The sequence below is a fragment of the Mustela nigripes genome, chromosome 13 (genome assembly GCF_022355385.1).
Source record: "Mustela nigripes isolate SB6536 chromosome 13, MUSNIG.SB6536, whole genome shotgun sequence".
Taxonomy (NCBI): Eukaryota; Metazoa; Chordata; class Mammalia; order Carnivora; family Mustelidae; genus Mustela; species Mustela nigripes.
Window position 1 is genome coordinate 31,987,603 of NC_081569.1, and position 16,611 is coordinate 32,004,213.

General features: G+C 37.5%; 1 protein-coding gene across 4 annotated transcripts in view; it reads left to right on the top strand.

The window, feature by feature from the left end:
* The window catches only part of MYO9A (myosin IXA), a 283,835-nt gene that overhangs the window by 233,504 nt on the left and 33,720 nt on the right, over positions 1–16,611 (top strand). For 2 of the 4 annotated variants that reach the window (XM_059371925.1, XM_059371928.1), the window contains 6 exons: positions 2,529–2,721; positions 4,653–4,781; positions 5,552–5,657; positions 6,440–6,571; positions 7,518–7,641; positions 8,963–9,016. In XM_059371925.1, the coding sequence (XP_059227908.1) occupies positions 2,529–2,721; positions 4,653–4,781; positions 5,552–5,657; positions 6,440–6,571; positions 7,518–7,641; positions 8,963–9,016 (738 nt within the window). The remainder of the gene's footprint in view (positions 1–2,528; positions 2,722–4,652; positions 4,782–5,551; positions 5,658–6,439; positions 6,572–7,517; positions 7,642–8,962; positions 9,017–16,611) is intronic. The other 2 variants (XM_059371927.1, XM_059371929.1) reach the window with 1 other exon arrangement.

Below are 16,611 nucleotides of genomic sequence, written 5' to 3' on the forward strand. Positions count from 1 at the left end.
TAAAGGGAGAAGCAGGCTTTCCACTGAGCAGGGAGCCCAACGTGGGGCTCGATCCCAGGACTCTGGGAACATGACCTGAGCCAAAGTCAGCTGCTTAACTGACTTGAGCTATCCAAGCACCCCACGTATATTGTTTTTACAAAGAAGACTCATTAATTTTTTTTTCAGTTGAAAATAGTGAAATTAATTTCTCTTAATTTTAAGAAATAGAGTTTTTTCATGTTTGCCTTAAATTAGTTGGTTTCAAATCAAATGATTTAAAAAAAATTGTAATACCCTCCAGTATTTTGGGTTCTTTTTGCTTTCACAGATCTTAATTGACATTCCTAATTCTCTGGGGATAACCATAACATTTAAATAAATAGATTATGTATGTGTATATGTATGCATGTTTATATCACAGTAATAGCAAGAAGTTTGAAGTTTGTTTTAATCATTGCAGTGAGCGGTATTTATTTAACAGTTTATTGAGCATTTGCCATATATGAGATACTGTACTATGTGTCTTCATCTGTTACTTAATCTTTATAAGAACACTGTGAGATAGAAAAATGATAATTCTATTCCAAATATGAAATTATATAAATAACCTAATATAGTGACAAGACAAAACTTTTAATTTGCATCCTCTAAATATCTAAATGTCCTTTCTCTTCTACCTCAGACCTGGAGAAGCTTTTCAGAGATACTCCTTTATATTAAGATAACTTAACATGCTTCAAAGTAGATATGCTGTTAATTCTCTTAAGAATTAACTGCTGGAATGCAGAGTATATGTAGGTGAAATTGCATAATAATATAAAACTTATGTCTTCCCTACTTGAAAGTCCCTGCTGCCTTTCTTTAGCTGTCAGGACAAGATCAAAGTCTGTGCCTTAGTACTTGAAGCCTTTTGTAATCTCTGTCTAGTGTTTTCTTATTTTTAGTTCAGCCATGTCAGATTACTTATAGTTTGTTTTGCCCAACTTTGTTCTGTGTTTTCTGTGCCCAAAAAGTTCTTGCCCTTTTTTCTTATGTACTTCTTATGTGCTTTCTAACAGTTAGGTTAGGCAGGCATCAGGTCTTCTCAAGGTCATCAGTAGTTACCCAGCCTAGTCCTTCCCAATCCAGTTGTTTTACTTCTGTGGTTCCATATTATCTAATAAATCTGTAGTTACTGTTTACTTATCACCGTGCATTAACACTACTAGTCTTAACACTAGTCTTAGGGTGAAGACTATCTTATCTTACTTGATTTTGTTTTCCTGTTATGTAGCACATAAATGACAAATGTACTAACCTAAGACTGGAAGAGGAAATTAGGATCAATTCAAGCAATATCTTGAATGTTAGACTCAAGAATATTTACACCTTATTTTGATATATACTAGTTAACCACTAGTTTTTAGGAAACTAGATTATATATACTATGCAGTATATTAAAAGGGGAGAAAATGGATGTGGGGAAATTCACCAAGAAGCTGTTGGAAATCGTCCAAGTGGGTGGTCATATAAGTTTGAAATAGGGTGGTGGCAATAGAATAGAAAAGAAAAAACAGGGTGTGCTGACTGACAAGAACTTGGCACTGACTGATTGAGGACTAAAGGAGAGAATGTGTGTTGTGTAGAGAAGGAGAATGATGCAGGAGAAGGAAGAGACAAAAAAGATTTACAAAAAAGGCTTCAGTCTCAGAGGTAATACCCGACATTTTTGTTTTTTGTGAATTACTTGAAATAATCTTCAGAATAAGTCTTTTGCAGTTGCATAAGCTGTAATTAGTAAGGTTATGTATGATATCAGATACACTATTGAAGTAAATAAGAAAAGGCTCGAACACGAATTGTGGGCCAATCTGTGTGCCTCTGCCCTTAGCTGTGATACCGTTGTTTAGTTAAATGTCCCTAAAGTTTACATGAACATTGAAGCATTCTTTTTTTTTTTTTTTTAAAGATTTTACTTATTTATCTGACAGAGAGAAATCACAAGTAGACGGAGAGGCAGGCAGAGAGAGAGAGAGGGAAGCAGGCTCCCCGCCAAGCAGAGAGCCCGATGCGGGACTCGATCCCAGGACCCTGAGATCATGACCTGAGCCGAAGGCAGTGGCCTAACCCACTGAGCCACCCAGGCGCCCCACATTGAAGCATTCTTAAGCATCAGAAATTACTTACAGTTCTAATTCATATCAAATCAGACTTTCTAGCAGTATGTTTAGCATGTTTAGCATACAAAGTCTATCCCCTTTCTCCCTTGTCCAAATCCCAACTTTACATGAGGAGCTTTTTAGGAGGAAGGGAAACAGTAACCTGTTGCCACTGCCTTCATTCTTTATCCCATTATATTTTGAGTGGATTCCTGATGGGAAAGGATTGAAGCAACCTCTAACTTGATATATATTGTCAGTATTAACCATAATTCCCTTTAGCTCCAACTCTTAAAACGATGCTCATGAAACTTCAGGGAAATAAAAATAGTTTCTCGTAAATAACTGGTTAAACACATTTAAAAATGTTTGAATGTATTTGGAAACAAAAATTTATCTTCCATTTAGTATGATCCAGAACTGTCATCTCGACAATTCGGGGTTGAATTGTCTCGTTTGACCAGTGAAGAACGAACTGTTCCTTTAGTGGTGGAAAAGCTCATAAACTACATTGAAATGCATGGACTGTACACAGAAGGGATTTATCGAAAGTCTGGTTCAACTAATAAAATCAAGGAGCTTCGACAAGGTCTAGATACAGGTAAGAGGGCGCTCTTCAAATCAAGACCAAATGCTTTTATTTAAATAGATCTTGTCATGCTTTTCAAGTTTTCATTACATGTTATTTTTTTTCATCCAGAAGAATGCCATCTTTTCTGTGGTGCTTATTAATCATTTTGTGGCTTTCTAAAAGTCTTTGTTTTTGTGTGGTCAATTTGGCAAATATATATTGAGTGTATCATTTGTACAAGGCACTGTTAGGTACTTGACAAGCTCTCATTTAAATTCTTAACAATTTGGTAAGATCATGGTATCCATAATTTAAAAAGGAGAAATTTTAGCTTCAGGGAAATTAAATGATGATCTGTTGATGATGGTATAATGTACTGATATTTTTATGCTAATCTTCACAACAGTCCTGTGAATTAGGGATTATTATCCCTGTTTACAGAGAAAGAAACTGAGGCTTACAGAGTTTCTTGCCTAGAGACTCACCACCACTAAGTGATGAAGCTGGGATTTAACCCCAGATGTTCTGAATTCATAACCTAAACTCCTGCCTATTAATCTTTATTACTCTGACTTCAAGTGTCTTTCTGATGCATGTTCTCACCTTCCTACATTCATGACATAGTCATTTAAACTGTTAATTAGTGGATTGAACATTTACCTGTGTAGAGCTATATAGCCTCAGCCCTCGAATGTATATGCAGGAGTTGGGACTATGGTGTTATTGTCAACTTCTACTCTTTATTACTATAGGGAAAGAATAGATTTTGTTGTTGTGTTTTTTGTTTTTGTTTTTGTTTTTAAGATTTTATTTCTTTATTTGAGAGCGAGAGAGCAAGAGGGAGCAGGGGAGGGGCAGAGGGAGAAGCAGACTCCCTGCTGAATAGAACTCTGGGATCATGACCTGAGCCAAAGGCAGACGCTTAGCCTATTGAGCCACTGGCACCCTGGAATAGATTGTTTTGAATCACACTTAGATACAAAGTTTGTCTCTGTGTCTCCAGAAGCTACCCACGTGCTTTTTCCTTATAGTTGTTTTTTTTTTTTAAGATTTTATTTATTTATTTGGCAGAGAGAGATCACAAGTAGGCAAAGAGGCAGGCAGAGAGAGAGGAGGAAACAGGCTCCCTGCTGAGCAGAGAGCCCAATGTAGGGCTCAATCCCAGGACCCTGGGATCATGACCTAAGCCGAAGGCAGAGGCTTTAACCCACTGAGCCATCCAGGCACCCCTGTTTTCTTTTGTTTTTTAATGAGCAAACCAGGGAGAGATTAGTCAGTATGAAAATAACAACACAAAATGCCTGGTAAAACCCAAGCAGGACATCCTGCCTACCTGAGATTCCATCTACTCTAGGTTAAAGGCAGTTGACAACAACTCGTCTCTCTTGTACCTTGTACTCAGCACAAGTAAAAAATCATTCATCCTATATCCTCTCAATCATTTCTTTTGTATAACCTTGGGGAGTTTATAAGTGAAAACAAAGTAAAAGAGTAAAAGTATGTTCATTACATTTCCTGTGTTCACTTATTACTGTCCTTTCACCTTTAAAAATGACTTAAAATTGGCGTTACTTTTAGAAAATGTCTTCTGGGCCTTTTTCCCAGCTACTGTCCAAAACATTGCTACTCAAATCGTGGCTCACAGATCAATCCACAGTTTAAGTACAGAAACTAAGAGCAAGCATTTAGGAACATTTATAGTGGTATTTAACAGTTATTTAACATGAAAGCATGTGATATTTTATTTTACATACCTGTCAGTCTACAAGAGATTTGGAAAACAAAAACCTGTTCCTTGACCACAGTTAGAGGTGCTGTTACAAAGCATGGAATTAGATTGTAGAAGATACTAGTTTGATTAAGAACATGAAGGTTCTTTTGATGCTGATAGTTTTCAAAGTGAATTATTTGAAACTCTTTGTATGTTTGGGCTTTGTTGTTTAACTCATGTCTCTAAATAGATGCTGAGAGTGTAAACCTGGATGACTATAACATACATGTTATTGCAAGTGTATTCAAACAATGGCTTCGTGATTTGCCCAATCCACTCATGACCTTTGAGCTCTATGAGGAATTTCTTCGAGCTATGGGTAAGAACAGGCCTCCTGGATTCGAGGGAAGGCCTACACTTGGGAAAGGAACACTGTCTTTATTATAAATTATTTAGCCATTCTCTAATGGGTTAGTCCATATAGATTCAAAAGTAAGCTTTTAACAGTCAATACAGAATTTACGGTGTATTCTCATCTAGTCAAATACTGAGTTTTGAGAGATTCATTAAAATGCCAGTCTCCTAAAAGTTTTCTGAGTAAGTCATTTCATTGCTTCTCACAAAGAGGTTTCAACTAACAAGGGCTGGCTTATGTTCATTTACATTGCGAATCTAGGCAAGAACTCTGCTGTCTATTTTATGCCAACCCTACCAGGTGATGGAGTTTAGTTTTTCAGTGCTGCAGTTATGTAGAATGTTGCTGGAGGCCTGCCTCAAAGTGTTTAGGCCCTGAGGCATGACTTCCCAAATTCCCATAAGAACAATTTATGAATTGCCTGACAATTAATTATTAGGGAATCAGTCTGCCACAAAATGTCTAAAAGAACTAGGACATCTCTTCCCTTTGCTGTAATAAGGATTACTGGGATATAGATTAAAACTCGTGAGACTGCTTAATGAATATAGAACTCAAGCAAAGGAAGATTAGTGGTAATGGAGCTGCTCTTTTCCTGCCATACAGGTACACCTGCCTCTCCTAAAACTTTAAAATTTAGAATCAGACTTCCCTGCTACCTAATCTGTTCAGGAGGAAGATGTAGCATAAGAGAAGGGATATTCAATCTTACTGGCTGTCCTTAATCTTTTTAGGCCTTCAGGAGAGGAAAGAAACAATCCGTGGTGTATACTCTGTGATTGACCAGCTCTCCCGAACTCATCTAAATACACTAGAACGGCTCATCTTTCATCTAGTCAGGTAATTTCAAGGAGCAAGGGAATGTATACTTGTTTTTCTTGGATTCTTTCCAGTAAGTGAAGAAATCCCTCATTTGGAAAACTGACAGATCTTCTTTTTCCTGTTTATAAAGTTAATGCCTCAAACAAGTGCTTACAGCTTACAATTCCTTGGAGCAGAAATCCTCAGCTGAGTTGGACTGTTGGTCAGGGACTTCTCTGCCCTATTTGAGCCATGTCACAACTTCAACCTCAGGGTGACACTGTGTAGCCTAGCCTGTTCTCATTCTTGAACTAGGAATTAGAAAAGAGGTATATGTCTTGATATAATGTAATTCATAGGAAGTGGGGTTTAGAGAATTGACTGACCAAAGAGACTTCAGGATGGTCTCTCTACTCTGAGTGTAAATATCTGCAGTGGTTGGGAAGAGAGCCATCCTTATTTTGATTAGATAAATCTCTGGTACATATTACATAAATGTTAGGTGAATATCTGATATGACTGTCTGAGAATGCCTTATAGTCTCTACTCTAGATTCTTCAGATACGTTCCTCAGGTGTATGGCAGTGGGTCAGAAATTTTCCTTGGGATTTTTCCCTTGGGATTTTTCTGCTGGCCTGTATTGCATTTTCCAGAGGCAAAGGAACGGCTTTGGGAAAGTCTACAAATGTCTCCTTTCAACTGATATGAATACCTTTCCAGTACTCTGCGGCAGATGTCATACATCTTTCTGTCATGTCCTTTGCCTACATCCTTACTGCTTTCTTTTAATCCCCACTTTGGTCATTTTTTTTATTCCTTAGGATTGCTCTACAGGAAGAAACTAATCGAATGTCTGCTAATGCTTTGGCCATTGTATTTGCCCCCTGCATTCTTCGATGCCCTGATACCATTGATCCACTACAAAGCGTGCAGGACATCAGTAAGACTACCACGTAAGGCCAGTTACTATCACCTCCACAAGACCCCAGGGACTTCTGAGTCAGTGTAGCCACTTTATGCAGATATCAAACATAGTGAATGATTTCATAAGTTCAGATGTTTTTAAGAATGTTACAAGGGGCGCCTGGGTGGCTCAGTGGGTTAAGCCGCTGCCTTCGGCTCAGGTCATGGTCTCAGGGTCCTGGGATTGAGTCCCGCATCGGGCTCTCTGCTCAGCAGGCAGCCTGCTTCCCTCTCTCTCTCTGCCTGCCTCTCCATCTACTTGTGATTTCTCTCTGTCAAATAAATACATAAAATCTTTAAAAAAAAAAAAAAAAAAAAGAATGTTACTAGGCACTGTTGGGTTTTCTTATGCTGAGGATGAAAAATTGCTTTAGATTCTCTTAAGCTGGACATCATTTGGTTTATAGGGTCTTTTTAAATTTAGCTTTTCTTTAGGAATACTTATAGTCTCTAAAAATATTTTCAAATTCCATTTTACCAAATTACATATACTCTGTCTCTTCCTATAATTTAGTCTAACTGGCTCTGAATCCCTTTGGCCTTAGAACTTCAGTATTTCTGTATTTCACTTTAGCCTGTTTTTATGGGCCTCTGCTTTCCTTCTAGAGTAATGGTTCTCAACCTTGGCTGCAAAAGGAGCTTTAAAAAACCCTAGTCTTTGTGTCCTATCCTTAGAGAGTCTAATTTAATTGATCTGGGGTGTAGCCTGGACATTGCAACTCATAATTGCTTCTCAGATGGATACTGAAGTGCAGCCAAAGTTGTGAACCACCATTATATAAACCTTGTATTAGAGCTCATAAAATAAGGAATGTTGATTTTTCTTTCATCCTCCAAACGTCTGCCACATTTAACTGAAAAGCAGTCTGGGAGGGCTATACTTTATTTGACTTGCTTCAGCTCTTAACAGTTTTTTTCTTTTTCCTCCTATTTCAGCTGTGTGGAGCTGATTGTTGTAGAACAAATGAATAAATACAAGGCTCGTCTCAAAGACATCAGTAGCCTGGAATTTGCTGAGAATAAGGCAAAGACCAGGCTGTCACTGATTCGTAGATCAATGGTAAGATGTAAGATGTGGAATTCGGGGGAAAGAGGGAGCCTTCCTGAGGATTTTAAGTGTGCATTTATGGTGTAAAGAGAGGTTATTCTCCAAATCTTTTTCACATGGAGCAGTAAAAAGAAACCACTCTATCCAGGGTACTATGGATGCCTTATGTTTGATCTTTTAGTCATTATATATACAGACTATATGCAGTTAAATGTGTAGAATTTTTAAAATCAAGTATTTGGATAAAATGTTGTGGTTTGATAATCTGTCCTGTTTTCTTTTTCTGTCCTTCCTGTGAAAATTTAACCTATCCTGACTTTTCCTCTATTTCCTTCCACCATCTGTTCCCACCCTCAACCATGTCACCTTTGATGTTCCTGCCAGTACTTCTGCGATGTGAAGAACTTAAACATATCCAAGAATGTGATTCATAAGGAAATGGAATTCCATCTATTAGTAGATTGTTACCAAATAAACACTTTTAAGGGTTTATTGTTAGATTGTTAGGTTTTGGGAAAAGCCTTGCAAAAATTATCATTTATTTTCTCCATTTGCCCACTTTCCCATTTAACATCTTCCTTTGTAACCAGTGACCCATATATAAACAGCTTCAGTTCTTAATGACCAACCATCAGTAGGGCCTGGATAACTGGAAAACTGCTGCCACCTTAAAGTTTAATCATTTGCTTTCCCTCCCCTCAACTGTAAAACAAAACTGTGGTAATGAAGACCCAGTCCGATCCCCAGTAAATCTCTCAAGAAGAACAGTCTTCCCTGTCATCATGTGCATGCTTTTCCTGGGACCCAGCAATGCTTCATCCGTATCATCATGATTTATACTTAGATTAAAATAACTCTGTTTCTTTGTTTAGTACTTAAACTGCCTGGCACAGAATAAATCCTAACAAATATGTCAGTTGATTAAATTAGTGAAGGGTCTTCTCTAAAAGCAAGCATAAACATTGAGTTTTTCAGGCAGTAAAGGTATTAAATGAAGTTAATTGTAGGACATTATTTGAAAATATTTTCCTTAGAAAATGAAAAGAGAGACCCATTTAAAAGTGAAACCCTGTCTGGTAGTCTGAATTTTCAGGAGCTCAGTTCTATGAGGCCCAATTTAGAAGAAGAAAGGGAAGAGGCCCTTTACTCTAATGCTACTTTTCAAAGCAGCTAGACATACGGTGCTTGCTTTTTTTTTTTTTAAATTTTTAAACTGGTGCTTCAGAAGATGGATATATTTGGTCCTCTGAAAGATTAAACCTTCTCTTTTAATGGGGCAATGACATGTACATTCTAACCTTCTGCTTTCCTTTTCATGTCCTTCCTAATCCAGAAACCTGTACTAATTGCAGTTAGATTTATGAGCATTACCCGCAGTTCAGTCTCGGTATGTATTAATATTGCAATGTGTCACAGCCGCTTTACATTATTGTCTCTCATCCATCTAGGAGTTGTTCTGCTCTGTCTATCATCCATGCCTGTCCACCCTCCATGTACAGCCCCCGTTAGGTCCCACTTCCTGACCAGTCTTCACTTGTTTTTCTCCTACTCTCTTTCTTTAGAATCTCCACTTGGATTCCTCTGTATCATGCAGTTGAACAGTATCCGTTTACAATATACTAGTTTTTGCTCTTTGTCAGATAAAGCACTTGGTGGATTTCTTCTTTGGTTGGATCATTAAAGGTGAACATTGAAAGCATTGAGATATCAAATTAATTTCTGCTCAAGAACTTTATTCTTATCCGTCTCCTTCTCTTTATTACTTGAAATACCTATCGCTACTTGTAGCATCCTCCATCGTTAGTAATGCTTATTTGTCCATTCCTATCTGTGACTTTGATGGTAAGTTCCCAAACATAGAAGTATGGCTCTTACCTGCTTACCCTTTTTCAGAAAGAATAGCAAATGGTACTGAGAAAATTGATAAGACTGGTTCTGGACTTATATTTCATAGTATAATAGAGCTCATACCCAGATTTAAGAACACTGGTATATATGGAAACTAATTTCAGAGGCTATCCATCTGTTGGTAACCAGTTCATTAAGGATCTCATTTTGCTGGGATATAAACACCAGCCAGTTTTGCTTTTTACCTAGTAACTGCCTGCTGATCCTACCATGTCTGACTCCCCTTTCTGATTGGATGTCAATCACCTTTGCAGCATCTTGTCACTATTCACAGTGTTTAAACACTGCAGTTTCATGCCAGTATTTAAGAATTAGTTGTCTTTGTATTATAACTTGAGTCACAGAGTTGATTCAGTACTCTTACCAGTTTTTCCTAGGACAGTATAGACCTTAATCTGGGGCTGAAAACTTATGGGTAGGTGAGTAGACTCTTTTTATCACACACATCTGCCCTCCCCTTTTCTTGTTGTTTTTCTTCCTGGTGTTGAAACTAGGAGGAGTAATAGTAGAGGCAGAATTCTACATGCTCTCCCACTGGTGAGGTGGCAGTCCTCTTTCTTGGTTGTTCAACACTGCTGTTCTAGCTCATTGTCAGTAGTCTAAATGTAGGTGAGTGGTAGCTTCCATTTACCCTGCTAAAAGCGAAGTCAATCCTGTCCCCATTTTTATAGGCATTGGCAATCCCTTGGAAGATTTGGTTACATCTATGGATGAAACCTGTTGATGGCATTCACACCATGGGACTCTGTGTATGTCTTTTTTGCCTCAAGACTTTATAATGAAATCTACCTCCCAGTAGGGCCTGTAGGCACATTGGGGGAAGGGTTACATTTTTCATACCTCTTGGAACAAGGCCCCAGGAACCAGGACATAGTCTTGCCTATGTCCCTACCTGACACATCCCTACCATACTTTCTCCCTATTTCTCTTTTCCCTTATATATAAGAGGGGCAAATCAGTAATTCATTTGCCTATACTGATAACCAAATAGGAAATGAAAAATGGGTCTTTCTTTTAGATAGCCTCAAACTTTGATTCTCACCCTCTGGATTCAGGTATGACAATAGGGAATATCCTGTTTTCATAAACTCCGTGTTCCCCTTAAATTCCAGTAACCTCCTCTTTTTAACCTTTTTTATTTTTTTTTTTTTTAAGATTTTATTTATTTATTTGCCAGAGCGAGAGCGAGCATAGGCAGACAGAGTGGAAGGCAGAGTCAGAGGGAGAAGCAGGCTCCCTGCGGAGCAAGGAGCCCGATGTGGGACTCGATCCCAGGACGCTGGGATCATGACCTGAGCCGAAGGCAGCTGCTTAACCAACTGAGCCACCCAGGCGTCCCAATCTTTTTAACCTTTTTTAGATTCACACTGTATTCACATGGAGGGGAAAGTGTTATGATCATTGTTTTATGATAGGAGCTGATTCAGTAAACTAGTACTTCTCACTAAATCCTGAGAGAATAAGTTGGTACCAACTACATTTGGCTTCTTAAGCTAAAAGAAGGGGTACTTAATTATCCTCAGCTTTTGGCCTTATCCACAATTTTGGAACAGGAGGAAAAATCCCACTTAATGTTCTATTGCTTTTGCATTTAGCTGTAGTAAAGGCTGTAAGCTCAGTCTTTTTTTTTTTTTTTTTTTTTAAGATTTTATTTATTTGACAGACAGAGATCTCAAGTAGGCAGAGAGAGAGAGGTGGGGGGATAGAGGGGAAGCGGGGGAAGCAGGCTCCCCGCCAAGCAGAGAGCTTAATGCAGGGCTCGATTCCAGGACCCCGGGATCATGACCTGAGCCGAAGGCAGAGGGTTTAACCCACTGAGCCACCCAGGCACCCCTGTAAGCTCAGTCTTAAGTACAAGACTGTGTCTAGTACATATTTAGTATTTAGTAAGCATCTATGGAATTGACTCTTAAGAATTAAAAGAATTAAATCTATGAGAGATAGCAGTGACTTTTTAGCATATCCACTACAAAAAGACTAATAAAAGTCAATAGTGTTCATGTATTCATAATTCTATTCCATAATTAAATATAATAGTGACTTTTCTGAAATGTACAGTTAAATGCATTTATGAAAAGTATGTTATATTATTGCCAATGTGAATAATCATTGGTTTGGGTGTTGAAAGATGAGTAGTAATCTAACAAATGGAGAAAAGAAAGAGAGGAAAGAGACTTCCAGAGGGAAGGAAACATGAAATAACAATCTGCGAATAGTAACTACCTTGTGTAGCACTGGGACAACAAGTAGTGTGAAAGCAGCAGAATAATTTGGAAAAGTAGATGGGAACCAGAAGTGCAACATTAAGAATTTTGAATTTGCTGCTTTGAAAGAAAATTTGGGAGCTAGGGAAAGATTTTTAAGTAGGGGAGTGTCACCATCTTCTTTTTTTTAGTTATCATCTTTTAGAAGATAACTGGTAGCATTCTGAAGAAGAATGGATTTGAGATAGGCCAGACTGGCAGTCATATATTAGGTAGGAGGCTCTTGACTAATAAATCACTGAAGTAGGTTGAATCCTGATCAATTGATTTTGAAATGAATTTGAAAATATCTTTTCTGCCACCATGCAGAAAGAAGGTCATTAGGTTTATGGAGCATAATCTTTGACTAGGATACTCCCAGACTAGGATTTCAGGAATATGATATGCTCATTGTCTCATCCAGTTATGCCTTTCCTGTAACAAATGGTTTTTTAGTTTATTTATGGTATAATTTAAGGCATAAATGTTGATTTAGAACTATTTAAGCTAATGTAATATGAAGAATATCACTTGAAATAAATTTTAGTTATCTGTAAAACCTTCGCAAATTATTCTCTTGAAAAATGTTATACACAAAGTTTTCCATAACCAAACAAAGTTTGGGATATGATGTGTAGCACTTCCAAAACTTTGACCATGTAATGCTTTTCTTCGTAACATACCTAGTTGAACAAGCTTTCTAAGAAAGGCATTTAAAAAAAAAAATTCTAATTTTTTAAACAGAATCAGTTGTTACTTTATTTACTTAGTTTGGAATTTATAAATTGCTCTCTTTTCAGGATTTTACTGCTGGGCTTAAAGTAGCAATGCTTATGAATTTTGCATATTGTAGGCTTATTAAAGAACTTATCTGCATGCCCCTGTTAGAAATGAGCATACTTTCAATTCTGTATTAACATGGATAGGTAGATCTGTGTGGTTAAGCTTTGCAATTGACTACTAAAAAGATGCTAGAAATGTCCCTCCAGACAGTAAGTATTAATAATTGGAAAACCAAGAATCAGTTGAAAAGTGGTAGCTCATCATTAGTTTTTGATGTAGCTAATGATGCACTATATGTTGGCTACTGAACATTAAAAAATAGCCTGCAAAAATAAATAATAAAGGACACCATCAAGAAAGTGATAAGAAAATCCACAACCACCCCCCCCTCAAAAAAAACCCCTCTAAATAGCTCTGAAGGAAAGAGGTATTAGAATTGTGGATTTACTTGACTCTAGCAAATGGTTTCATCATTTCCTTATGTTAATGTATGGTATCTAAGTCTACCATTGACATTCAGGTAACTTGACATAATAAGAATCAGGTTCAAGGAGTGAAGATTTTCTCATTACAGAAACATTCTTATTTCTGGTACTAACTAGCAGGTTATTTTTTTTTTTTAAGATTTTATTTATTTGTTTGACAGAGATCACAAGTAGACAGAGAAGGAACCAGAGAGAGTGTGGGTGGTAGGGGTGGGGGTGGCAGGGAGGGGAAGCAGCCTCCCCTGTGGGGCTTGATCCCAGGACCCTGGGCTCATGACCTGAGCTGAAGGGAGAGGCTTTAACCCACTGAACCACCCAGGTGCCCCACTAGCAGGTATTTTTGTAGTTTTTTTTTTTTTTAAGATATAATTGACATCTAATGTTGTGTTAACTCTAAGCATACAACATAGTGATTTGCTTTATGTTTATATTGCAAAATGGCTACCACAGTAAGTTTAGGTAACATCGCCACACAGTTATAATTGTTTTCTCTTGTGGTGAGAACTTGTAGTGTTATCTCTGTTGAAGAACCCTGCTCTTTCTATTTCTCCCTAACCCCTTTCCAGAGGTCATTATAGTATACAAGAAGTGTTACTTACATCTGCATGCAGTACATGTGCAAGGCCAGTGGCAAGGAGGATTAGGCACAGGACCTTTGGGGGAGAGTAAACAAAAGGGAAACCGTATTTGTGTTCTGTGTATTTGTGAAAGAAGCACCTCTTTCAAAGCCTTGGAATAGTCTTATTCTCTCAGATGGGGACAAATAAAAAGAAAAATTAGTAGGGAATTCTTGTAGATAGAATTACATAGGCATGGAAGAAGTACAGTAATATCTGGGAAAGGAGCATTACCCTTTTCAGGAAACCTAATAGTTAGGTCCGAAGAAAAAAAAGGCAGAATGTAGGAAGTAAGAAAATATTAAGGATTACTGTGGTTTGAGGATGATAAGATTATATGTCAGAGATGAGAAGGTAAAGAGTTTACAAACTCTTTAAAAGAGTTTAAAGAGTGATCTTGGAAGGTTGTGTGTTTAAAGAATAAGAAATACAGAATACTAGAAAAAAATGATTGCTTTTGGCTTCCTGTGTAATTCTTGCTGCTAGAAGGAGATACCATGATTTTGACGTTGCAGAACCCCCCCCCTTTTGTAAAAAGATTTTATTCATTTATCAGAGAGAGAAAGAGAGCGTGAGCAGGAAAGGCGGCAGGCTGAGAAGCAAGCTCCCTGCAGAGCAAGGAGCTGGATGCAGGACCCGATCCTCGGACCATAGAATCATGACCAGGGCTGAAGGCAGACACATAACCAATGGAGCCACCCAGGTGTCCCATTGCAGACTCTTTTTAAATGGGCTTGGAGATATGATATAACCTATGTCAGGAATCCACAGTCTGCTACACTTGGGGAACCACTACTCTATAGTACCATGATACTACTGGCTCACTGCATTGTATAGAAATATTTGATGTGGATAACTCCTTTTCATGTGCAAGACATAAATACACACAAACACATACTGTTGTGTATTGTGATAAAGTGAGCTAAGTGATTAGTACTTACTAATTCTCATTATCTGATGAGTCATAATTACAAGCATTAGAATTTTTTTTAATGAAGTCTGGTAACCTAATTATAACACCATGTAAAACAACCCGTATTCTAGAAAGCCTTGGATGTAGGACCTTACTTACCAGGAAAGTAGCCTCCTCAGGAAGAGGTCTCATAATCCATTTCCTTGCTTCCTGTTTTTGTGACTTAGCAAAAGACGCAATAGTGATCTTCCATCTTGGCCCAAAGTACTATTTTGGGGTAAAATTGCTTTGTGAGGAATCTGGAATTTTTGTTTTTGCTAGTTATATACAGTCCTATCTAGGTGATGCATATTTTCTTCTCCTTATTCAACCAATGAGCAACATAGTACTTTTCTTGGATCTTCATTAAGTATTACTTCATAAGGTATCGTGACTCCCTGGTGAGGGTAGTACATGTTTTTCCCTACATAGCCATCAGGTTTTTTAAGGGCGATGCAATCCAATCCTTTATAGCCACCGCATATATCTCGTTTTTTCTTCTGTCTTTAACCCTTTGGGCTTATTTTGACTCATAGTGTTGAATTTCTTTGTGTCCCATCAATTTGTGCCTTGCCATTCCTTCTCACATACTTCCTCCATCATTATCCTTAAAGCATTTTCAGAAGAAATCAAAACTCTCTCATAAGCCTTATTCATTTTAACACTTTTCTCTTCAAGCCTTAGGAGAAAATGGAAATGCTGCGCCCAACTGAAGATTATCTCAAAGAGGGTATCTTCATTTAGATCCTCCATAATAAAGCATTTGGTTCCCAATATTTTTGTTACAGTAAGAAACATTTTTGCAGACTGGTCTCACAGAATAGAGAAGCCTAATACAGAGTCACAGAATTCTGACCCAAATCAGATAATTAAGGATCTTTGTTTTAGAATATGATTCTTAGAAAAAGTAGATAGTAGAATCATAAAGACTTTTCTCAGATAAAATACGGCAAACTTGTATGATTAGATGACTAAATTTGTGGGTATTAGAATGTTCTAAAAGGAAGGGAAGGTGGGATTAGATAGTACTGTGTACTGCATGGTGAGAATACTCAGGAAGAAGTACTTAATTCTACCTTGGCGTACTGGGAAGGCCTGTAGAAGAGGTGACATATGAACTAGATCTTGAGGAGGCTGAATTAACCAGATGAAACACATGTTGGTACAAAACATACATGGTATAATTCTTGAAAAAACTAACTAGAATTGCTAGAAATTGGATATGTAATTACACAGAAGGGAGGCCTTAAGTTAAAACCAAAATAGGCTTTGTTCTGTAGCATACTGAGACATTAGCAATGTGGGGCCATGTGGGTAAACTAGGACTCACATGGTCTCACACTGTAGATAGTTTAGTACTTAACATAAGTTTTGGTGCTTTATATCTTACTTTCATATTTGTGGGAATGAGAGATAATGTTAGGGTTTTTTTTTTCAACCATTAATCTTAAAATTTCCTCCTGGATTCCCTTCAGGTTTCTCAGTAAGTGTTACTAAAGAGTACCCTAAGATTTCAGGGCCATCTGTTGGGGTGGAAATTTTATTTCTAGCCACAGAATGTCCTCCTTTTTAGGGAATAATTGGTACCAAGAAAAGATTGTTTGAAGTGAATGTGTTCAAATAACATAATTAATGACTGGTCTAATGTGTATATGCAATAGTTCGTGCTTATCTATGGTTTGTGTTTTCTTTGGTTGTTATCCCTGGTCAACCATGGTCCAGAAGCAGGTGTTCTCCTTCTGACATGCATCAGAAAATAGTAGTAGCCTAATGCTACAGGGCTTACATCATTCATCTCACTTTATCTCAATCATGTAGACATTTTATCATCTCATGTTATCACAAGAAAAAGGATAAGTACAGAATAATAAGATATTTTGAGAGAAAGACCACATTCACACAGTTTTATTACAGCATATTGTTAAATTGTTTTTGATTACTTATTGTGCCTAATTTATAAATTAAACTTCATTATTGTAATTGTGTATGGGAAA